The sequence below is a fragment of the Candoia aspera genome, chromosome 1 (assembly GCF_035149785.1).
Source record: "Candoia aspera isolate rCanAsp1 chromosome 1, rCanAsp1.hap2, whole genome shotgun sequence".
In the NCBI taxonomy this organism is placed as follows: domain Eukaryota; kingdom Metazoa; phylum Chordata; class Lepidosauria; order Squamata; family Boidae; genus Candoia; species Candoia aspera.
The window spans coordinates 83,169,158-83,195,489 of record NC_086153.1 but is presented as its reverse complement, the minus strand read 5'-3'; the positions used below and the strand labels follow the sequence as shown (position 1 = coordinate 83,195,489).

Sequence of the window (26,332 nt, the reverse complement as noted above, 5' to 3'; positions counted from 1 at the left end):
TATACTCCACTACAATCCCAAAGAATTCTTACTGATTTACAGGAAATACTAAGGCATGCAGTCTATGATCTAACAGGGCAGAGTATTTAAGAGTTTAAGATATTTTAAGGTATCTGCCTCCATAATAATAGAGATATAATTTCCTTTGCTAGATAACAAACACTAGCTTCAAAATGATGCAATTCCAACAAAATAAAAAAGTAAGGTAGAGGGAAATACCCCAAGCGTGCACTTATCAACTATCATTTTCAAAATAAGTTCTAGAAACTTTCTTTGTTATAATAAAATTGAATGCCTCTTGGATCAGTGGATGAATACCGGTTGCACATCTTTTGAAGATTCTGAGAAAGAGTTTTAGATCCACAAAAGAACACACCAATGTGGTTGCTGCCATGAAAATCAAGATTCACAAATTAATTGTAAGAACTTTTTCCTTGAATAGAAAAACTCTGTACATGTGTGTTTGAAGCAGGAGAGTTGAGAGGGATCTGTGGGATGTGTGTTGTGCAAAGTTGCATTATATAAGGGGTAGTGCAGCTAACAAGAACATAGTACTAAAATGAATACAAACATTACAAGAAAAATAAAGCAAAGTAACATGGCTGAAATGATACAGTAGTAATATCTCTACAACAGTAGCAGATAAACAACATTTAAAAATTCATAAGCAATGAGTTTCTTCTCAAAACAAGCCCCCACAAGTAGCTGCAACTTCCCAACCCTGGAGAACTTCAGTGCCAATATAAATATTAATTTCTCTGGGCTTTCAGATCAGCTATGGAGGTCCACTGGGAGCTGAGGGCAAGTAATATTATGTGCATCATGACATTATTATGGAAATCATGATGATGTCATGACATATGTGACATGGTGGCTTTTACACTTATTGTCTTGACTGTTAGTCAACCATCAAAATCTATTACAGGACCTTTTTTGCAGTGATCCCATATTTGTCGAAATCCTTCCCAAAAGGGAGGCAGGGAGGAAACATCTTACATTTATCAATGTTTAAGGGATTTGCATAGTTCAATTTCTCTTTAATTGATAATATGGTCCAGGCTAGGTTTTTAAGCTTCTCAGTTTTTAAGATTGAGATTCTTTTGAATTAGGATGATTGATTTTTTTAAAATTCTATTTTTCTGTTTAAATTCTAATTGTATTTAGTGGATATTAATTGCTTTCAGGACTTTGGCTTTAAAGGTATTTAAATGTTAGATGGATGAATAATCATGTGCCTGCCAAGCTTTCCTGGAGATACAATTTCACAATTTTGCTGTTGGTTACACCTATGTTAAAGGTATATTCCATGTTTATTGATCAAGCTCTGAGATAGGTATCTAAACTAAGCTTTCTAAGTTACGAAGAATACAGGATATGTGATGTCAGCTTTATCCTAAATTCCTGATTATTAGGCTAATTAGAAATATTAGAAATACAGGTAGTCCTCACTTACCAACTGCAATTGGGACCAACAACTCTGTTGCTAAGCAGAGTGGTTGTTAAGTGAAATGTCACATGATCGTGCAGACTTGTGATGTCAGTTCCAGCTGCAGTCATTAAGCAAATCACTGCAGGTCATTAAGCATGATGTCACATGACTGTGACTTGCGACTTCCTGCTGGCTTCCCCATTGACTTTGCACTCCTTGTCAGAAGCTGGCTGTGAAGGTCGCAAATGGCAATCATGTGACCATGGGATGCTGCAACTGTTGTAAATGTATGCTGGTTGCCAAGCACCCAAATCGCAATCACGTGACTGCAGGGATGTTGTAAGTCTCCTTTTTCAGTGCTGTCGTAACATCGAATGTTCGCTAAATGAGTGATTGGTAAGCAAGGACTACCTGTAAATAAATAAACTTATGTTGTTCAGAAGACTTGCTGGGCCCTTACCTGAGGGAATATGTCAATATAATCAATGGAAGATACCAAATTAAAAATTTTCACATGTTTTCTTCACTCAGAAAATACATGAGAGATTTTAATAGGAGACATCTCTGAACAGTACATATCCATAATAACTTATTTATATTTCACAAGATTTATCATAGTTAATTTTCAGAATTTCTCTGCCCTGCACAAATCCTTATTTAGCCATTCTTGGTTAAAATATTCCACTAGATTAAATTGTCCAATTTTACTTTCTACTTATAAAACTGTATGTGTTATATACCATTTCAAAGAATCTAGCCACATTTATTAGATATTATGGTCTACTAATGGGGCTTACTTCTAAGGAATCACAAAAGGTTTGTAGTAATTTTCTTTCTTTTTTTAAAAATAGTCCAACTCTTTCTTCCTTTCCATGACATTGATTTTAGTTTTTGATCAACAGATAATTAAATATTGGGGACCGCTAAGTAATCAGAAATATTTTTCCTCCTCTTTTCTGGCTGATGAAGTTAGAATTTGTACTGCTTGCTTCAGAAGTCTCTGGGAACAAAGAAGCTTTTCTAAGGCTTTCCTAATCAAAACACAAAAAAAACCCCAAAACCCAACCCTCTGGAATTCAACTTAGACCTTTCTAGCTCAGATGAACTAATAACATAATAGCATTGTCCTTACATCCACAGCCAATGAGATTGGGGGACAAACACATCCTTGACTTTCTAAGAAAAAAGACCTCACTGTTTATCTTCTTCATAACCATTTTCAATGAAAATTAATGTTACTTTGTCCTTTGTGTTGAACAATAATTGGATTGGGGCTTTCAATTATAGCTGGATAAATGCCAAGATATTGAAATACTTCTAAACATTAGATTTTCTTGTCCAATAATTAGATTTGATTGGCATTGTCTACCCAAGATTTCTTCCTTGAAAGCTTTATAACACATAAATAGCTTTTAGTATAAATATCCAACTTAAATACATTAAAGAGCCATGAATTCCCTTCTTAGCTTTGTACCCTGGGAAAAATATAGCATGATAATATTATCAGTAGTTGCTAACCTGCCTTACCCAGGATGATTTTCTGCTATTTGTTTGAATTCAGTGTCCCAGTTTGGTCTTCCATAGAAAGTCTTCTGTCTCAAGCCAGTAATTACATCCACTTTTTTATCGTAATGCAAGGCAATGTGAGTAGCCTAGATTGTAATGAATCAGAAAGTCATTATTTTAGAATTAACAAGAAAGGGAATAATACTACTAGACAAATAAATATGTAGATGTAATGGGAAAATGCAAGACTCAGAAAGCTTACAAGAAAGGACTCAATCCAGAGCAATGTTTGTATCATGTATTTCCCACTCTTCAGTTCCCTGCCAGGTTTCCTCTGAGCCTCTCCAAAGACTGCTCTGAGAATTGAAGGAACCAATTGAAAGATATGGAGAGATTTTGTGGGGTGGGGGAGAGTCCCTGAAAGTTGGGTTTATTATTTCAGTGATTCTATTTCCCCTCCTCCTCCTCCCCACCTCTCACTTCAAGCCAGTCAGCTGGATCCTCCAACTGTTAGAGGACTCTTTGAATGGGAGGCTGCTGGGGAATGAAAGAGCAGAAAAGTCTGCTTCCATCCTTTTTGTTAGACGCACAGCTTAATCCATGTAAATGTTAAGACATTGTCCAATATTATGGTAATCGGGTATGATTGCCCAAATGTTCTAGCTGAAATGCCATTGACTGATGTAAGCAGCATCTGATGTGGATCCGCCCAAAGTCATACTTAGGTTTCTTTACAGGCAGCTTCAACTGTTTTCTTGTTTTCCAGAAACAGGGTGGAAATTTATTTCATATAGTCTCATCTATCAATTTCCCAAAATAGCGTGTAGGAACTGAAGTACAAGCAGTGACACCAGTACTCTAGTACCATAAAGAAAAGTTCAGTGATAGCAGCAGATTGAGTGAATTGGTAGTAAGCTGAGCCTCAGGACAGAGAGGAGGGAGAAGAGAATGATAGATGATATGGAAAGAAAAGGGCTTTAGGGAGCAATCACAGATCTGGGAACTCCTGCAGTTACGGAGAACTTTGGCATTAAACCTGGCTTTGACATTTGGTTTGGCATAGCTGGGACTCTGTGACACTGCACTGGGAATGAAGTCTTTCAAAAGACAAATGTAAGTATGATTCATTTTAAGAAAGCTATGCTTGATGCGATTAAGCCTTCATTTGATTACTGTTCCTTAGGCTGCAGTCCTGGAAAAATAAGATGCAGTAACTCAGTCCCAGAAGATTTCATTTATACCTGACTTTCATCCCAGTCGGTAAGAAATATGTGATAGCTCAGAAAATAGGCTTTCCCTTTCTTAGCCATTTGTGCTTCCAGCAAGCACAGGAGATCAGCAAACCACTCAAAGGCAGATGGATCTCGGCAAATCCAATAGAAATAAACCTGTCAAGGGAAAGTAAAACAATTCAACCAAGTGCAAGCTTTCACTGGGCATCCTATATGGCTCTTAAATTATTTATTTGGAGATAAGTGGCTAATCTTATAGCCTGCTACTGTGCTCAGGTGTAAAATTTATACTTGATTTTCTATCCAGCCCTGACAGTACAGAGCTCTATTGTTTAATAATGTACTCAAGCAGTCATTTGTGTATGCTTTCAATTGATACTTTGAACATCATGCTTAAATTTAAGGGCACTCTTAATACTTGATCTAAGTGGCTACTGGTAATTTGGCAGTGTAAGGGACATAGAGTAGGGAGAAGTGTTGAAGTATTTACCAAGCCATGGGCATATCATATAACAAGAAATATACTTTTAGGTCATTCAGAGCCCTTTTCATCTATGATCTCAGGATGATGATGATGATGATGACAACCTAAAATGAATCAATTTTGATTCCTGGTGACTGGCTGGACAAGTCTATACAGTTTTCTTGGCAATATTTCTCACAAGTGGTTTGCCATTGCTTTCTTCCTAGAGCTGAGAGAATGACTAGCCCAAAGTCACCCAAATGGCTTCATATATAAAGTAGGACTAGAACTCACAGTCTCCCAGTTTCTAGCCCAGAGCCTTTAGTCATTAGACCAAACTGGCTCAATAATGACCCATCCCATACTGCTGCTAAGGAGTTGAGCAAAGATAGTGGCTTGCTTCAAACTATCTAATAAAACAGAGCTGAGAAAACATAGAGGTTAGGGCTTCCCTGGATCTCATTTTCTATGCTTAGCCTAAAGCTGGCCCTGGTCAGGGGCCGCAGTCACCAAAATAGAGAATAAGGGATGGAGTAAGGACAAAAGCTAAATTTAATATGTATTACATACAGTTGAGATAATTATTCCCAGTGTCACTATATTTTTCCATTTTTTGTCACTTTAACCTGACAAGACAGTGTTTGGGGACTCAGCAGAATTTATGGAAATCTTAGTGACAAATGATAAGAATAAGTAGCAGTAGGTAGGATTTGCAACGGCAACACCAAAATAAGTCTACTTCCTTGACTAGCTTCAGAATGTCATGATCCCAAACATTAGCAAATAGCTGGAGGAGAATAGCAGATGAGCAGAATCTAGTTGATCTTGAAAAAACTAAGCAAGGTCAGACCTGGTTAGAATTTGGATGGGATGTTATCAGGTAATCCTACTGGGAAGTCAAAATAACAACACCCCCAAAAGAAAGCAAGGACAGATAATTTCTGTACTGTTGTCAATAAAGCAGTAAGGACATGTTAATGTAGTCACCAGTAGTTAAGCTCAACAGAAAGGAGACTTTTTAACAGTCTCTAGGTAAGGCTAAGTGCAGCAAGTATTTGACTAAATTAGCTCGCTTGTAAAAAGTTTAAAAGTGCATTTATAGATGAAATCCATAACCACAATATGACCTACCTTTTCCACTCTCAGTTGTGTATTTTGGTTACAGTTCTTATACCAAATAGATTTCAGAATGGAAGCAAATGGAGTGACTCCTATTCCCGCTGCAATGCACACACTAATTTGATACTGAAAGACATCAGTGGCTGCAGCTCCCAAGGGCCCATCCACAGCAAGTCTGCAATGACATTCCAACTCATATTTACAAGACTGTAACTTTCAAAACTTTCTTTCTGTTGGTATTAGGCTTGTGTCACTTTGATTTTTGTGGTGCAGGTGCAATGGGCTGTTCAAATATCTGCCAGCTGAGGTGGCTGCCTCACTCTGTCTAATGTTGGGGTCATCCCATGTGACAATGGCACTAGGGATCAAGGCTTAGAGAGGCGCAGTGGCTCTGCCTCTACTCTTCCAACCTCCATGCCTTCAGACAAGATGCCTGAAAAGGAGTTAAAATTGTGGTCACATGGAGAACTGTACTTGTGATCAAGACAGCATGAGTACAGCTTTTCTTCAGACCTCCCACCTGAAAGCATGGAAGTGAGAAAAAGGAGATGCTAAAAGAGAGCTGCAGCATTGTTCCTTCACTAAGCCACATTTTAATCACCCATTATATTGCTTTTTCACAAGATACAGGTAGTCCTCATTTGACTACCACAATTGGGACTGGCAACTTGGTTGTTAAGCAAAGTGGCTGCTAAGTGAAACCTCAACTGTGCTTACGATCTTCAGCTTTCCTTTGCTTTACAGACCAGTGAAGGTCGTAACTGGGAGGACTTTATGACGTTACTTTTTCATCACTGTCTGCAAATGAGGCAGTCGCTACACAAAGACTATCTGTATGTTGAAGGCTGAATCCCTAATTCAGTGGATTAAAAATAATACCACTGATGTGACATAAATTAACAGGATTTGGATTTAATTCCTTTGGATCCTACTTGAAGCAAGCCTGGGATTAAAAAGCAGATATGTTAATTCATCAATTACTCTAATATTAGCTACTCTGATTTGTAATTCTCCAAGAATTCAGTCAGGGGTCTCCACAACACTTAGTAGTTGTATGAAAACAGGCATATGATGCATTTCCACATAATTCAGAGTCAGGATCCAAAAGAGATTCATTTGTCCACATTCCACAAGGATTCCTTTTACCCAAGTTCTCTGCTAAATTGTGGGCACAATTTCATAACAGTTAGGAAAGAGGAAGAGAGTTGTGGCGAAGTTGGAAACCTTCTATGCTGTTGGCCATAGAATAATAAATAGGCTAAGCAGAACAGTATGGTTTTAATATTGGGGCGTTGCATTCTGTAAAATCACAGCACAAATATTAGTAATTTTCAAATAAAATCTCTCCTTCCCCCCTGCAAAATAATAATGAGCTTTGGAGTAAATCTTAGAGAATTTGTGGTTTCTGGGAGTCGTGCCCTTTTTACCAGACCTATTTCCTCTATCAGAACATTATGGAAGTGCCTGATTCAATAAGAAAATGAGGTGGAAAGGTCAGAAGAAGTTTAGAGATTTAATAAAAACTGATCCACAGGGGGACATTTGGGATGCAGCCTTAAACAGATCCCTAGTGCTTCCCCTGGAAAAGTGACATTTCAAAATGCTTGCTTTGGGCTGAATCACATCCATGTCAAATTACATGTAAAGTCTTTTTTAAGCAGTGCAATTTAAATAGTCTACTTAGATCTGTTTTTCCCACCAATAAGATAGTAGATTTTACTACATTTGTAGCTAGCATTTCATCTTTGCACCTTCAGATTATCAAAAATAAGCCACCAAGCTGGTAACACAGCAAAGAATTTCCAGACCTTGGCAGTTTCCAGGGTTCCTTAAATGTTTCTTCCTGGGCTCCAAAGGCCCTGAAAATGGCTTCTGTCCAATTCCCAACTGACCGTATGTGCACACTGAAAAAGTCGTCTTCAGGAGCTGAAGTGAGTGTGAAAGGATGCCACTCCAGCTGGGAGATTGCAGGGCACTGGAGGAAGATGTACTGCCCAGGCTCCATTTTAAAGCCACGCTTCTTCAGCTGAAGCTCTAAGACACCAGAGGAATGAGACACCACCTAAAAACCAAATGGCAACCAGCACATTTTAACTATTCTGTTAATCAGCAGGGATAACAGAAAGAGACAGATAAGCTGGTGAAGGGCCATAAGACTGGCAGGACAGTCATTTGGCTACTTCATTTGACCTCCAACCTTTTCTACTGAGAACATTTATTTGTATTTTATATTGTACTTTATTAACTATAATCAAAACTTGGAAAGCACAGATGAATCAGATTGTTAAGTGAAAGAAGTAGCGATCTCTGTGTTGTATTCCTGCCCTTACCTTTATTTAATGGGGCCACCAGATTGGAGCTGCAAAAATCCAGACAAATACTAGAGGGTAGCAAAGAGATTCAGAATATTCTAAATATTTCCCACTAAATATTTTAGTTACGCTGTTCATTGGCATGTGTAATAGTGGGCATCTGGAATTTTACAGCCCAGATCTGATAACCCAACCCCTTCGTCACAGGTATTGCCAGAACCAGTGGATTCCATCTAGTGGATTCCATCTAGTGAACTGGCTAACCAATCACCACACGACAACATTTACCTTAGCTATAATCCAAATGACATCTATCAGTGGGCAGAATACTATTAATGATCTGCAAGCACGATTATAAGAACAGAACAGTTCATCTGAAATAAAAGTAATCTATGAATCTCATAGCCTCCTTCATGAGGGAGGATGACTGATACCCATGTGTGCACACACACGTTCAATGTTTTGGAATATTCCTTGTTCTTATCTGCTGCTGGAGTTAACTCTAGTCAGTTAGGGATACCAGCGAGTTGCATTTTGCAAAGTAATAGGACTTATTTGACTTTAAATGTGTAAACATCTAGTTACAACATATTCCAGGGTCCATATTTCTTTACAGTCTACAAACCCTTTTGTATTTTTCACTCAGAGATACTGCATGGTTCACTATTCAGCTGCAAAAAACTGATTAAAAGCAGTAATAATATGAAGGCAATAGCAAAATCCTTATGAATGTAGTAAAGAAAAGAAATGTACAGATAGGATATGGAATACATATACCAAAAAATGTGTAATAAAATATGCCATGTACACACACCTTTGTAACAACAACCTCTTGCTGAAATCTCCATAATCTAATCACTCTTTCACAGATGTGCAATATCACAGGGCCCAAGACCCACTTCCAAGCCTGTTGGGAATCAGATAATGAGAAACTTCTTGTTGTTAAAAAGGTAACTTTACAATTTCAGATGGAAACATCAGCAGATACAACATTATTCCAACTTATCTTTATCTAGTCCAGTGTTTCTCAAACTTGGCAACTTCAAGATGTGTGGACTTCAACTCCCAGAATTCCCCAGCCAGCAAGTCCACACATCTTAAAGTTGCCAAGTTTGAGAAACACTGATCTAGTCAATACTAGGAGGGGATCAAGGTAAAACTATATGCATCCCCATAGAGGCAAGGGGGTCAGGTGACCAAATGTATATCACAATGTACTATTTCATGGATGGGTTTCCATTTTCTGCTTCAATACATTACCAGATTGGGATCCCACACATGTTCGCATATCTGTTCACATAACCCCTTTTCTCTCTCTGCCATGCACGCACATATTTCATTCCTCTCTCTTCCAATGAACTAATGCAAACTGCTGTTTCTACCAGCAGTTAATCACAGCAGGAAAACCCTGATCTTATTCACAGATGAATGGGGGATCAGGAGGCAGATGGGAGAAGGATGCTTGGCCGGAATGGCAATAGTATAGAAAACAAGCAATCTAATCCTTGCTGATCAGCTGATCATGCTAGAAAATGAACACTGGAAAATGGAGGAGATTCCTCAAAGGTTTGAAGATAACATTTTGTGTAGCCAGAGACTGCATACTGCCCTGGGATCAAAAGTTGCTTATACTCCCATTCTACAGTAGGAATCACAAGCCCACCAAGAAAGACATGCAAGGCCAGTTCCAGGTTTGAGGAAGCTTTCTGCAAAGTGCCCTCTAGTGGTCAAGCTACCTCTATTGATGGGCCTCAGTGGATCCTACTAGGTTGATGTGGCCATGAACGACAAGGAAAGCAATGTTCCACAGTACAAGAATGCTTTGTTTGGCTGCTATTTTATTTTGGCACAATGCTCTTGATGTAGTGTTGCTTCAGGACAGTCCAAATTAGTTATTTGCTTAGGATGCTGGCCTGGGGAAAAATATTTAAAGGGATAACTTGCAGAGCAGGTGTCAGAAGTTGGTTCTGCTTTAGCAAAGGGCCTGTGACAGCTACCCTAATATATCCCCTTTTGTTTGGTTATTTAAAACCTATATTCTCTACGAGTTCAGCCCACAAAGGCATTTCTGAAACTGGCACTACCAGTTTAAGGAAGAAAAGTCAGTTTTTCCATTCTGCTTCCACTTAAAAATTAGCAGACTTTTTTTACTATAATTCATTGGTCAGAAATTGACCCAAGAAAGTACTGTTATGCTGAAAAAATCTATTTTTATTTAATTGATTAGGCTGTTTTATTGTTGGTGATTATACTTAGGCAATCTATGACACTAAGTTGCTTAGATCTCCAGATATGGCAGCTTCATGGTTATATATACTGATCATCCTATTGATCAAAGCTATTTAGCTGACCACATATATTAGCTGGTAATTCTCTTCAGCTCAAAGTACAACAGCTTTAGATAATTAGATATAATGGAATATGCAGGATTTTTTTAGATGTGCAAGCATTCCTATTAATTTTTTAGTTTTAATATTTGGAAAACAGCTTATGGTAGCTTTTTTAGACTGCAAAGAATATGGGAAATCTTAAGTTCTCCAAATTGCAACCCAATTTCACCAAAGTAAATAGATTTAAATTTCCTTTTAGTGTATATATCAACAGAAAGAAATAGAATTCTCTGCAATACAATTGAACACTAAACAGAATTATTCTAATCTGTACAAAAAATGAAACAAAACTGCATTAATTATTTATAAACTGCCATTATATACTCATTTTTCTGGCCCATCATAATTCAGATTTTTCTACTCAGATAAAAAATTAAAGGGATTACTTTACACTTCTACATTTTTATTATTAATATTTATTAGTGTTAATGAATTACAGAATATTAATATCCATTAATATTCTGTTCAATGAATAGAAAGCTATTCCGAGTTTAACAGGGAAACTTGTTTAATTAAAATAATTACATAAAATAAAATCAACCTTTTTTTTTTTACGTATTACCAAAAAGTCATGTATCCTCTTCAGTATTTTTCATTTCCCTTTCCCCAACATTAATATTGGCCTTCCAAACCATAGCATTTTCACAGAATTAGTTAATAACAATTTCCTATGAAAATTTTCATTAATGATACTGAGATGAAAATGAAAATGGCTGCATCCAAACATTGCTTTGCTCTAGCACGAACTGTTTCTGCTCATCCAGTTTTCACCAGTCCTCCAAAACTATTTTGTGTCATACTTTATCCTGTTTCACAGAAACTCAAATTCTTTAAACGGCTTTAAGAAGCTACAGTGAATAGAGCTGAACTTTGTTTGATCTAGTCTGCAACTGTGTTGAGACTGGAAATACATGTTATGCAGAAATGCTCTTTATACAGTTGAGTCTGGTTCACGTGAACTGTTTGTGAACTTTTTCTTACCCAACTTAGTGGTGCTGGATTGGGGTCACCCAGCAGCTGTGCCAAGGCTGTGTGAGCTACCTGAAACATTGCTCTCCTATGCAACTCAAGTCTACTTCCCTCAAGAGAAGCAGTGCAAACCACTGTGGTGACTCCATTATTGCTAGCTCTAATCCCAGATTCTGCTCTCTGGGTATGTGAGCAGCTGAGTGCATGGAAAACCAGGATCAGTTGAGGAAAAGCAAACATTTGACCATAATGGGCACAGACTTGGACTTAATCAATGGGTTTGATGACTCTCTGGGATGAGAAAAAGAAGGTAAGTTGATACAAAACAATGTGCTGTTCAAATGTTGCTAAAAGATAATTCTCAGTGTTCTTGGAAGCATAGCCAATAGTGAATGATGCTGGGAACTACTTTTTGGCAATATCTAGAGTGCTGTAACTTGCCTGCCCCTGAGCTACAGGAACTAAAATGGCACCACAGATTCTAAATATGCGTCCCATAATAACAGGAGGGCAGAACCTTTGACTGATGGTCCAAATGAAGATCTCCAGTCCTTTCAGTTGGGATTTCCAGACTCTTCCCAGACCAGGCCGTTTCATTAATTCTAATTCAGGTTCAGCTTTTGTAATGGTCCTGCTGGACATGTCCTCTCATGAGGAGGATAGGGAGGAAGTAGAGCTAGAGGCATCTAGGGCCTATAGTCTTGGTGTGGGCAATTCTAGTAGTGGTGGAGCCAATAACTCCACTCTTGTTGAGGCAGTTCCAGAAAGTTCCCAGGATGCCTTTCCTGAACCCACTGACAGCCTCTCAGACTCTGAAGTCCAGCCACCCGCTCCTAAGCACAGCTGTGTGATAAAGATTCAACAGCAACCAACAACCAAGAGCAGAATTCTGTGGAGTGGAGAGACCTGCCAAGAAACAAGCCTGTAGAGGAGCCAATGCTGAGGAATAAACTCCCACAGCTCTGTGCTGGGTGGAGGCTCAGGGTGGCTGATTTATTGACCTCACTCCTAGGGAGAAAATGCCAAGAGCAACTTTTCAAGCCTTAGCTGTTGTGTTTATGTTGCTGCTGTTGGCACTTTGGATTCCACCCCACCACGGCTCTTGTCTTGTCCCTTGGATTTGTCATTTGTTATTTGGATTCCTGATCTTGACATGTGCCAAGCCTTTGACTTTGTTTATAGTTGTTGTCTTAAGATATTGGTAAAAGGGACTCTTTTCTTTTAAAAGTTCTGCCTGAGTTTTGCTTATCACTGGGTTGTGGCTGGCAGCCAGCAGCACTGGCACAGAAAAGCTGTAGAAGAAAACTTAAAGAATTTGGGGAAGGCAAACGTACTTATCCTCCCCACTGCATAATTAAACAAAGTTAAGAGTCACAGAGTAATGGCCTCCTTTGGGCTCCGCAGATTTGTGATTCTGACCATGACTGCTGATGGAATGTGGTTTCCAACACATTTCTATTGAGCGAATGCAGACTTGGAAGGATATAAAATCACACCCTCTCCTTTGAAGTCACAAGGGTGTTAGTATAGCAGGACTGTCAGAAATTGTTGGTCCTACCATAATGGAGAAACTGTCCACTGGTGGAAGATGTCACTGACAGAAGAAAATAAATCTTTGTCCTAACGACTTGATAAAGAAAAGGGGGGATAATAAGCTCACTTCTTCTTTTTGTTTGTATTGCCCAGTCACAAAAATCACTGTGAAGGATTATTTGATATCCTCCCTGACCATTCAGCCATGGCTTTCAGATTGGTTCTTTTGATCCTTAGTGAGCTGCTGTGGAAAGCACAATCTTTAATGTGTCTTTTTGTAGGAAATGATTAGCCTTTAATGCCCTGTTGAATGTCCAGAGTTATATTTATTATATTCAGGACACATGCCTTTTGTAAGGGTGACAATTCATCAATATTAACATTAAATGATCCTGGGTAGGCTCTGATGAAGACTAAGGAAGAGACAGGCTTTACTGTTCTGAGAGAAGTTTAACATCATTAGCAGGAAAATCTGCTGTGGGATGACCCTGTTTCATCTGTCTTTTGTATGACAGGAAACAACAGCTGACAATTCCAAATAAAGAGAAGTTTGATTCCATTCTTTTGCTAACACTGAATTTCCCAGTTCATTACAATGAACCTAGGATCTTTTAAGTAAATGGAGATTTATTTCGGACTTCATGTAACTATTCTCCTTGGGAACAGGCAATTGTAATTTTGGAAAATTTAAATGGCATTATTGTCACCCCTTTAATATATATCTTTATACATTCCCATTTGTGTTGTCCAGCTAAATTGAAGGCATGTCTTCAGTGGTTTGAAAGTAATTCCAGATCTTTAGGATCCCAGAAGTCTGCAGAGTATGGCAGCTAATCTGATTATTTCAGCAGCTGTGGTGTAACTCAAATTGCAGAGGTGGAAGAGGAAAAGCTGTGTTTCTTTTTGTAACAATGAAACTGCAGAGCTGGTGGGCGATCCATTTTCCCATTTAAAGGAAGTCTTAACTCACCCCTCTTTCCAGCTTCTGGGTGTCACTTATTCTGAGAGATTGCCACCTTGATTTAGCAGTGGTGGAGCAGACATTCTATATTTTCCTTTTCTCCTCAGCAGGCAGAGGGTGGGCATGGAAAGAATCAGGCTACTTTGGGGTTGGTGGGAATGCTTATTGTTTCCTTTCTTTCTCTTTTTTGTGAAGCTGGACGTTGATGCAAGTGTGACTTCAGTGGCCCTGACTTTTCAGCCCCTACCAGTCAGGACCTACTGACCCCAAGGAGGTTGTAGGGGGTAGACAGTCAGTTAAGGATTTCCTCCATGTCCCAGCTTGGTTCATCACTCTGCCTGATCTGAGGTTACTTCCTTCTGTCTGTCTGTCCAGGCACAAATGCATGAAGCACATGCTCTCTGACATTCCTTCTGGTAGGATGTAGTTTGTTGGGTGTTAGAACTGCATCTCAATAATGCACTTTCTTAAATAAATCTCATTTCTATTATAGTTGTAAAGCCTGATTTACTAATCATTGCTTAGGCTAGACTCCTGTTGTCAAGAATGCTCACACACACACACACACACACACTTCCTACTAAGAGAGTTGGGGGATTTCAGTTAGTCCAGTAGAGTAGAAATGGTGGTGGTATGGAAATTTCTTTACAATCAATTATAAGGATATACAGTATATTTTGTTAAGAACATATTGTTTATCCCCTCCTACTTTAACTATCACTGCAACCTACAACCATGGTTAAAGATGTTGATTAAAGTGCCTGTTTGCAAAATTGATGGCATGATCTCTCATGACCCTCAGTTCTCAATAGGACTTTTGATACAGGAGGAATCATGGCTTTGTAGCCAGACAACTTCATTCCATTCCATATATTCTGATAATTTTTTTTGTAAACAACCAGATAAGCACACAGAACGTGCATAGGGTTTTGGCAGCTATAAGCAATTTCATATAACCACATAGTTTGAAGGGGCCACTTAGGTCCGTGAGTCCAATCCTCATTTCCCTTTTGTGTCATTTTCCCTTTCGTATCTACAGTAGCTTAGGGGGAGATGGTGATTGAATGACTTTTTTACCCTCTCCTATCAGTCAGGTAGAGAGAGAACACTGAGTGGCTCATTGTATTCTCAGTATATTCTCAGAGATCTAAGGAGTGAAAGAGCAAAGATGATTAGCAGATCCATTGCCAATTGCTCAGGATGGATTAGAAATAGAAAAAATGCCATGTGGAAATGTCCTGATCTGCTCTGAGTGGTTGATGAAACTGAATCCTGAAATTCTCTAGGAGATTGGCTCAGTTAAAATGTAAATCACTAAGTTTTAAAAATAAAGCATTAGGAGCCACCTTCACCGGTTGATACCATGGCAGAGACGCAAGAAAAGATCTTGAAAATCTTGAAGGAGAAAAAGCAAATTATGAAATATGCCTTGATATCTTGTCTCTGTTGTGGTGGTTATGAGGAAGGCTTTCTTCTTGGACAGCATAATACACTTAGAAGTAAAAGATATGCTCTCTTCAGATCCAAACCTGAAAAAGCACTTCAGAGTGGGCATAGGTGTATTCCCTGCACCTTTTGGCATTTCCAAAGAAGGTGCCTTCTTTCCTGGACTCAAATGGTAGCTACCAGAGGCATCGACAGAGGGATCAGAAAAGTCAAGATGTCAATCACAATTGCCTGATCAAAGCCCCACACCTTTTTTATGTGTGTCAGTGTTGTACGTATGTATAAAGGAGCAGGGCTTTGATTGTGTGGTTGCCATCTTAACTTTTCTGACACACCCTGTGGAAGATTAGCTGATAGCTGAGGAGTCCTAGAAAAATAGGTATTTGAATTAAGGCAGTGCTATCAGTGTGCTGTTGCCTACTCTGAAACATCTTGTTGCACCCTGTTGGTACCTTCTTAACTCTTTTTTTTCAGTGCAAGCCCAGGAGAAGGCACAACTTCTATTAGGAGGCACCAGCAGGAGCAGCATGCATTCCCACCAACCCTGAAGGACCTTTTCAGCTTTGGATTTTAACTGCAGCACATCCTTCTTTGAAAAAAGAAATGACTCCGTGGTGAAAACTATTTAAATGTCAATTCAGGCTGCTTGTGTCAGCATTATGCTTTCCGTGTTTGATAAGTTTACCAGCTGTTTCATATATCAAATCATCCTAATGGGCATTGATAAGAGAGTCACAGTTCATTACTTTCATATAAAAGGTTGGAAGATATAGACAGTATGCAGCCAGAATCACATTTGCAAGCAGGACATGAATGCAATCATTTCTAGGGCAGAGCAACAATGTCTTATTTAAAGAGATCAGACTGGCAGATAAACTTGAGGATTCAAAATTTAATTTTTTGCCATCTGTCCTTTTCTCAGAATGCCAAATTCTGCTGCTGATTTCCCTGCTCAAGTTATAAATAATGGGAGTGAGAACACCATATGGGTTATAATCCTGTTTCTCTTTGGGCCTTCATGGTGCTCCAAGTGCCCCATGTTCTTCATGTGGGGCTATCCCGTCTTTTGAGAATGAACGCTTCAAGGTGTTCTGATCGGATTTGTTGGGGCGTGTGTGTGTGCACGTGCTGGATGCATGTAGCCCAAAAGGTGTTTTGGGAAGGTCTGGGGTGTTACTTAGCACCTGTCAGCTACCATGGCCCCTTTTATATGGGAAGTGGCAACTCTACAACTCTGTAAATAGTGTCAATGATGAGATATGCAATTCTTACCGAAGGACCATTGCCAGAAAACTGTGGCAGAGGACACTGAGCTGACCTTTCCCACTCCCAATAATGATCTTTACAGTAACTCACATTGTGAACTAACAGACTCTGGTTGGTTTGACCACGGATAAGATGACTGGAAAAAATAACAGCAATGTTAAATAGTATTTTACATTTAAATGTCACTTTTGTCATTGTCAAAAATCCTTTCTACAGTTTAAAAAATCATGAACATTTGGCTCAGGTCTACATAAAAGTCCTAGCCTTTCTAATAGTATATTTTTTCCTTTCCTCCAAAGTATTGTATTATATAGTGCTATATTAGACATTATATATAACAAACAATAATGTAGATTAGTTTCAGAAGAAAGGAGGGCTGGGTTTGGTGGGTGGCTCTCTTAGCTTACTTTGAATTAAGCTTTGAGGTTTTTCTATGCTGATCTCAGAATTAGTCTATAACTCACAATTGGCAACCTCATAATTTGGACAATCAATTTTTTTTGCTGCGTGACATATTATATATTAGTATATATACTTACCCCATACCATGAACTACCAGGCCAACGAAGAAAACAATGAATAGGTGATGGGTATACCAGAACACCTCATAGAAGGATCTTATGATGGTTTCAGTAGATGAGGTCATTATCAAAATTAGTGACACAGTGATCAAGAGTCCTGTCACTCCAGCTATGGTTCTTAGGATTTCGGCTAATGTATTCTGAGGAGGAGGAGGAGGAAAATAGTTGTAGGAAAATTGAATTAATAGTGTAATAAAATATATAGTTTTTTAAAGATCAGACCCTGGATTTTATATTTTATATTTATTTTATTTTTATAGAGTTATTTTTATTATAATTTATGTGTTTTAATTCTGATTGTAAACCTCCCAGAGTCCCCTTTTTGGGGGAGATGGGTGGTGATGGAAATTCAAAATAGAAATAAATAGAAATAAATAAATAAATCTATTTTCTACTTGGTACTAAAAACGTATCAATAACAAGGGGTACAGTTCCTGTGTTTTTGTGAAATGATAAGAGGAAGCAATACCATCCTAGCAGTCCGTATTATGCTACTGTATGTTTGAGTATTCTGAAGGAAATAAATTATTCAAACAAGATTTAATGATGCAGATACTAATGATGGGGAAAGCATAGCATTATCCAATAAAGGAATACAGAGTAATATGCATGATTCCACATTCCCCCTTTTTCAGAATAGCATGTTCTTATGTAGCATCTGCAGAATTTTGGCAGAGTTGTTTTGGCTATGCTGTAGTGATCCGATTCTACTGTCTTAAACACAACCTATTTTCATAGTCATTACAATAAGGACAAATCTTGTAGTTAATATAAGTGAATATTTAATTGTTTAAAATGTATGGTTGCCCACTCTGAAGTAAGTCCCAGTGCACTGGAACTTACTCACTGGTAAGTGAGTTTAGGATGACAGCCTAAATTATTTTACAGGCAATAATAACTGTACATTTGTATTGGTTTTAGACCAATGATAAATGATTGTCATACATAAAGACTGTCATGGTATCAGCATCTCTCTCCCCCTCTCCCCTTCTCCATCTCACAGGTAGATATGTAGTTATTGATTTCAAGAGAATATGGTGTAGAAATTGTCAATGGCTAATATGAGTGGGCAGTTCAAAGTCTTCTATTTTTGTATTCTTAATGCATAATTGTTTACTATATTCCTCATAATGAGCCTTATTTAATTCCCATTTTTATGTGTTCTTTTACATTACTCTGCTTCCAACATTTTTACATTAATTTAGGATGTGCGTAGGATTGTGTTTTGTGAGTAGAGGAAAGGTTCTGATGAATGAAAGCTAACAACAACACCAAAACCAACCTACTGTGTCATAGCTTCTGATGGGGTTCAAGTAGCTTTCATTTGGGCTCCCACCAATGCCAGATAGTTTCTTCCTTAAGTCTCCTGCTTGTTTTGACTGGCTAAGATGAAATTGTTCTATGTTGACCAAATGTGCAATGATGTGAATAGCTATGAAAATAAGTTTTAGAAAGTAAAGATTATGATACGTCATTATTGGAAGTAGTGCTGCTAACATCTATTGAGCCAGACATCAGTTTTGTAGGAACTGTCTTTCTGCCATATTCAATCAGTACATCTGATAAACTTTCCTTGACTAAGAAACGATACAAAGGTTTATTTATTATTGCCGAATGGAAGCAGTATCCATTCATCCTTGCATTGCAAAACACCACCATGACTTTTCCTGTTTCTGTTGTCAATCTCTATCCTAGCTCTATCACATCTCTTCTGAGTCACTGCCAAATGGTATTGTCCTGATTTTGTCTCTCTGTGTGTGTGAGCACACGCGCGCATGCACACAAGCCACTCAGGATAGGCAAAGGTTTATTGCTTTGGCTTTGCTGCCTTCCAACTTCAGCATGTTACCTGCCAGCAGGGAAAATATTCACCAATGCTGTTATTATTTTGAGGAAAGCTACTTTATAATGTTGTTATTATGGAGAAATTTTATATAAGCTGCAATTACAAGTCATTATCTATCTGATCAGTAAGCAAAGAAAGAATGAAGGAAGAGTTAAGTTTTGTTATTTTGTATTACTCTGTGTTTGTCCTTAATAAAACACATACAGCTGTTATGGAACTAGTATTTGAGAGAGGAATAATAGAAATTATAGCATGTAGGTCTTGGATGGTAATTGGACTGAAGTTTGTCACTTTCTAATTAGCCACTTTATTATTCCTGTCATAATCAATCACTTGCCAGTTTACATTGTTGTAAATTGGTTGAGCCCATAGGGTGGAAGGCTAGAAGATTCAAACCTCCTCTCCCAGAAACTTTCTGGGTCTTCACATCCTGCTTCCACCCTTCTGTCTTTTGGAGTGGTGCATTGGTAGCTCTGCTGCCACCACTACCTCACTTGACATCCTTTCCCTATCCATGATGTGTTGGAGAGAGAGGACTGCTACAACCTTTGCTGCTTTAGTGGTGATTAAAAAGGTAAAAATGGGCCTATAGAAAGAGCCAAATTTTAAGGCCCTCCTAAGGGACATGGGGGTCATGGCCATATGGTATCAGGAAGGATAGTCTTCCAAAGGGAAGGAACAGTGGCAGAGAAGGCATGCCTCCTGGGTCCCATAACATGACATTTTACTGATGGGACCCAGAACATGCCAACCCTGGGTATTTGGGTTCTAAAAGGTAGTTTTAAATTATGAATAAACAAGGGTGTAGACCACCCTTCTATGACCACCATGGGCTCTTTCTTTCATTCCTCCTGGCCATACCTCAGGCGAGAGTTTCTAAATATAGACAGGTTATTCCAGGTATCAGTCCTTATCAAAAAGAAGCTGTGTCACACACCCCTTGAAATGTATTCCCACTTTATGAATAACTTTCATGCCTAACCTCTTAAACCTAAATTGGGAAGAGCAGCCAATGTAGTTTGGTGCATTTTTACTTCTTTACATGAGAAAAGTAAAATAAGTCAAATTAATGGATTTCTATTCCTGGAATGACTTCTTAATTAGGAAAAAGAAATGTGTGCACATTTTTCAGGAATGTATTCATATGAAGAAAGCAAATTGATAAATTGCTGTCTGTGGTAGAGAAGCATCTCATCATATTGCTTTGTGGAATATTCTGAATTCCATACGCTTTTGAGGTTTTCAGCAAAACAAAGAACAAAAATTCAGCTCATTGATTCTGGTAGGAATTATGCCATATTAGATTCAAGAAACATCAGCACCTGTTTGGGAAAATGACTGAAACACACATCTTATTGTCTAAATGTTCCATATGAGCTGTGAGCAAAGATAGTAAGGGTAGACAAAATAGAGATAAATTAAATCATGTCAGGCATGGAAAATGTGGATACAAAGAATATTTCCCCCCTAACATTCATAAAATATTAGAATTAGGCATTATTAACTGAAACTAAATGGAAATGATCCAGAACTTATCAAAGGAAATACTTGAACTTTTTTACACATTTCATGATTGGTGGAATATGATGTCATCAGATACAGATGGCCACCAATTTAGGTGGCTTTAAAAAGGACTGGACAAAATCAAGGAGGATTGGCTTATCAATGACTTTTAGCCTTGGTAGTATTTACTTCTCCTAAAGATATAGGCAATACACCCACTCTTCATTTAGTGATCGAGTTCTGTTCTAGCAACCAGGTTAAGTTAAATGGTTGCTAAGTGAACACATGACTGAGAAAGACTGTGAAGATCACTGGTTGCTGCCATCTCATTCAGATAAAGTTCCCTCATACAGCTATGCCAGCATTACTTTCACTCTGGTGTGCATTGCTATCAGGCACATGAAATTTTGTCATAAATGCATGCATTGGTCAGAAAATGAATTTTTTTTAATACCGTTTATTACTGTTGTATTTGTGAATGTTCGCTAACCGAGGTAGTTGCTGAACAAGGAGGGGCTGTATATCTTATATACCAGCTGCTAGGGAAAAATAATTGAAGATTATTGCCCTCCTATCTATATTTGTGAGTTCCCTGAATACATCTGGTTGGCCATGGTGTAATACCAGAATGCTGGACAAGATGGTTCATTGGCCTAATGTTCTTATTTTCTTGTATTGTCTCTGTTGTACTGTATTTACAATAAATGTTTTTTCTGCTAGAAAATAAACTGAGTAAAATCTATTTGTATACTACACAAAAAGAACAAGTATTCCTATTTCAATTAAAGCTAAAAATAGAAATGTAAGACAACCATTGTAAGAGAATGGTGATCTAATAATAAGGATTGCAAAGTTGTTTCCTAGTGGAATAGGGGTCCCCACTTTCAAAGCAATTGAATTAGCTCCAATTCCAGTAAATCACCAGGAGAGGCTTCAGAAACGGTTCTCATCACAGCAAAAGCCATTGCTTTGGGAAATCCTGTATGCTAACTCCAGGGATGGCAATTGACCAGGGCCCCAACCTGAGTGGAGGAGCCAGTTTTGTCATAATTTCAGTGAATAAAAAAAGGAAACCTTATATGAAGATAAGATAAACCCTCCACCATGAAGGTATATGATGAAGGTCAGAATTTAGCTTTCTGTTGTTTGCTTTAACTTATGGATTATGGGATCTATACATTCATGGCTACATCATAGGTTGAAAAAGCTTAGAATAAAACCAGTAATACCAGCCTAATAGGTTATAAAAATCATTCTGTAGGAACCCCAATGATGCTTTTGTCTAGGATCCCAAAAACTTTAAGACCACCACCGCTAAGTCCAACTGAAAATAAATATAGGATTGTATTTCTAAAATCTAGTTTAAATTTTCTCCAAAGTTAATTTCCACTGATCTATAATAACAGCATATGCAAGCACAGGATGTGCTTTTAATATGTGAACCTTGGGAGGAACATGGAATTACTCAAGCATGTGTGCTAATATGCTGATTTTGTATGATTCTGGGTAGAAGCAAGCAATATTGCAAGCAAAATGTTTCCGAACTTACTTGCATTTACAGCTACTCCATAGGCAATCATCTTGTGAAATGTGATATTTTTATCCAGTTGTCTCCTCAGGATTGTTCTGCAGCACTTGATAAAAACAGACATATTTTAAATCATGTTTATTCCATTTTCATGACTCTGAGGTTGAATTCAGTAACTGTGATACTTGTTCCTCTCCTCCCTCCTCATTATACGTGATATAAGAATGAGATTGGAAGTTTTTCAATCTAAATTATAGTTTCTGTTCACACAGTTATTGAAGCAAGGTACATAATCCATAGTATGAAGTTGGCTTGGTTGGGAACTGTAAGCGTGGATAAATCACAGTTTATCCATTTATTTTGTAAACTGCAGTTGATAAAAATGGAAACAAAACGTACAACTTCTTCAAAAAGACACTGGGGAAGGAGAGAGGAAAGAGGAAAGTCCATAGCTTACCAAGGCTCACTTCCTTGGTAAATGATGATAATACATAGCTTATTATACTATATTTTATATCGTATTATGTTATGTGAATGTAGCCTGCAACTCAAGAGGTTAAATATTAAGTTAATCTGTTAACTGTAGCACCAAAATATGCACTGTTTGTATACTGAACAAGCAGTAGTTTCGTTGGTTAAATATTTTATTGGTAAAATTATAGGACCTGTCCCTTATGGAAAAAAGATTATACCATGTATTAGATTGATACAGGCTAGAGCCCAAACAGTTTTTTCCCCTTTAAAATGTATTTTAAAAAGCACAAGTAGAGGCATATAGGATTGCTATTGCATCATAAGACAGAAAAATATATTTATTGTACAGTTGTATTACAAAAGACATCCTTTTTTTAACAGTCCATTTTATTTCTAGAGTGTTTTAAATGATTTTCTATCTGAAGATTTTTTTTCATAATTAGCACTTAGATTATACCGACAAATATGCAGTTTCTGCATTACATTGTTTAACCAGTTTGAAATAGGGATCACAGCTTTCTCCAAAGAATTATCCAAAGAATTATGTGAATGATAATAGTGAAAGGTTGCTATGAATTCTGTGCTATACAGTTGCCTAAATCCCAGCAGCTCCAATCTTTTGTTGTGAGCCATGAGAGTTAACCAGGTTGAAGATATGGTGTAAATAAGCCCACACAGTCATTATTCATTTGTCCAGGATCACACTAGTTCAGGCTTCATGCTTATGAATGTTATAAAGGCACAATGAAATAATAAACTCAGACAAGATAAAATCGCAATGAGATAATGTTCTTTGTGACTTTTGTCTGGTGAATTGGCTATTTTTCATAATGAGAAGTGATAATGATCATATCTAATGCATTCATGCATCTTTTTCTCCTTGTTTTATTCTATCAACAAGCAAGAATGATTGGCCAAGTTATCATGTACTATGTTAATCAAAGCCTATCCAGAGGTTTCTTCCTTCCATGGAACAAATTGAGATCCAAAGGAAACTGCCTGTGAAAGAAGGGAGACATAATTTTTGCCAGTTCTCTTTCCTCTTGGAACTCATTATTGTATGTACCCCAATGGTTCAAAGCACTTTTCAGTGGACCTAGGAGGTTGCAGGGGGATAGAGATCCAGCTGAAATGTCTTTCCTCTAGATCAGTGTTTCTCAACCTTAGCAACTTTAAGATATGTGGACTTCAACTCCCAGAATTCCCCAGCCAGCATATCTTAAAGATGCTAAGGTAGAGAACACTGCTCTAGTGGGTATGTCCTTTGGATCTAAGCCAGCGTTATGTACCAACCCCATTGTAAGGGTGTATTTTGGTAAAGTTTTGTTTGTTTATTGCATTTATACCCCACCTTTCTCTAAGAACTCAAAGGTGGCTCACTTGGGAGTTCTTCTAATTTTACACCCACAATAACCCCCCTGTGAGATAGCTTGGGCTTGGAGAGAGGATTGGCCCAAATCCACCCATTGAGCCCCATGGTCCAGAGGAGACTCAAATCTAGATCTCTCCAGCCCCTGTCCAAGACCTTAATCATTTTTAACATTCAAGCAAATGTTTACTTACCAGCATCTACTTACCTACTTACAACTAAAAATTACAGAATACCTTCTTTAAGTAATGAAAGGGGCATTTCTAGTACACAATCTGAAATTATATTAAGATGTTGAACATGGCAATAAGAGTTAAAAAGGCAATGGATGGACCGCCGCCACCACCACCACCACCACCACCACCACCACTACTACAAAACATTACTTACAAAGCTTCTTCCCCGTAGGAAAGAAATGAAGTTTCTGCTGACGGGTAGGAGGATTAGCAAGCAGTTGAAGTTGAGGCAAGTAGCAGAAGCTCTTGCCCATGCAAGGGCAGACTAGGCACAGAAGGACAAAACTGTTACTTAGCTGACAGTAAGTATTTAACATACTAAAGCAATCAAATCTCTCTCTGTTTATTTCTGAGTACAGTTCCTGAGCTGACCTTGGATGAAGTGATAGAGATGGTCTAGAGTGAAAGAAAGAGACAAAGACATTCAGGCTTAAATAGCACAGCAACCCTTGTAAAAAGGCTGGCCTTTTATTGGGGGGAGGGCCCTATTTGGTACCAGCAAAATATCTTGCGCTCACATTTCTGATCTGAAGACCTGCTACCAGGCAACCAAGTTAAGAGATACCAAATGCTATAATAAATAATGCCTATGATGGTAAAACAAATCATCCTACTTCTGACACATTATGGAAAGATCTAATTCTCTGGAGAAGGCTCTAATGCTGGGAAAGGTAGAAGGAAAGAGAAGAAGTGGTCAACCTGCAGCAAGATGGATGGACTCAGTTACTCAGACTCAGTGGTGATGAGTGTACTGTTGGAAGTCCTAAAACAACCCTGTTAGGGACAAATTGTCATGGAGAAAATCTATCTGCGTGATTAAGAGTTGGCAATGACTTGATGGAACATAATCAAAATGATGGTGAAAAAGGCAGGATAAGTGGCCTCTGCAGCAAGGGAAGGAGAAGGGCAAAAGAGGATGTTCATTTAAGAAGTATTGAGGTGGAAAATGAAGAGTTTGTAGATAATGGATATATTTTTACCCCATAAAATAATTAAAATAAGCCTCATACTTCATAAGATGCATTGCATGACCCATAGAAGCAATATATTTTTAAAGTGCCAAAGTAAGAATAATAAAGAGAAATAATTTTAAACTAAAATTCCTTAAGACAGTCATTTGGATAAGTCTAGTTCAGTGTGTTACTACTTTGGCAACTTTAAGATGTGTGGACTTTGACTCCCAGAATTCCCCAGTGAGCCATGCTGGGAGTTGAAATCCACAGATCTTAAAGTTGCCAAGGTTGAGAAACCCTGGTTTAGATAGACAGGTGCACATAGAAGCAAAGAGGCAGTGGAACATTGGGCAAATGAGGGGATTGGGTTGGCATAACAAAGCAGATAGCTAAGTAAAAAATCCAGTTGAAGAGGTATTTCAGAAGAAGTTTACTCACACCCAACATAACACGTGTGTAGAGGTAGGCGTCCTCATATTCATACCAGAAGAATGTGTCAATGAACAAGTAGAGGTTCATCCCCAACCATAATAACTAGAATAGAAAAGTTTTCACTAGTTGACACTGCTTTCAAGTGTTCTATTTAAGCCCATTGGTTTGGAAATATCTTCCTAAGAGCTTTGAGAAATTCACAAATGCTTTTTGAAAAGCACATTGAAAGAACCAGAAAAGCCAGCTTCATTTTCACCCTTGCCTCTAATTTTTATTTTACAAATACAGGAGGTGAATAACAGATATCAGGACTGCACTTTATTTACCACCATAACTTGTATGCTATAGAAAACCATGCTGAACCTGAAAAATGTAGCAAAAATTCAAGAATTCCCCCCCAAATATCAGTGATTTATCAGAATCAGAAGCTTGATTATGAAATACTTACAACCAGCAGAACTGACAAACTTTCATTCAAAATCCAAATCCCCATCTTGATTTTCTCTGTTCTATGCTAGCAGTGATTTGCTATTTCCTTGTAATGCCAATTGAATCCTCTGGATCTTCCCCTCGCTGCCTATTCAGCACTGGAGCTGCAACCTAGGAATGCAGTATTCTAATTAAGGGCTTTCTACCAGATGTCAGTCTCCAAGGGGAAGAGACTTTGTGATTTGTGAAACAAACAGGTAAGTCATGGAAGATACATCACGTGCATTCTAATCAATGAAACCTCCCCCCCCCCAACACCCAGTCATCCACACAATTGCAAATAACAGCTTTAGAG

The 26,332-nt window shown here is 38.1% G+C and overlaps 1 protein-coding gene across 1 annotated transcript; it reads right to left on the bottom strand.

Annotated features, from left to right (window-relative positions):
* Positions 1 to 260: 260 nt before the first annotated feature.
* NOX3 (NADPH oxidase 3) lies at positions 261 to 26,041 on the bottom strand. The gene is made up of 13 exons (XM_063290562.1): positions 25,997 to 26,041; positions 25,555 to 25,650; positions 24,318 to 24,428; positions 22,106 to 22,190; positions 18,494 to 18,639; positions 17,166 to 17,347; positions 16,633 to 16,762; positions 8,876 to 8,968; positions 7,558 to 7,811; positions 5,762 to 5,924; positions 4,177 to 4,323; positions 2,957 to 3,081; positions 261 to 387 (listed from the first exon to the last, which is right to left on the bottom strand). The coding sequence occupies exons 1-13, from the start codon at positions 26,039 to 26,041 to the stop codon at positions 261 to 263; spliced, it is 1,704 nt and encodes a 567-aa protein (XP_063146632.1).
* Between the last annotated feature and the right edge of the window lie 291 nt (positions 26,042 to 26,332).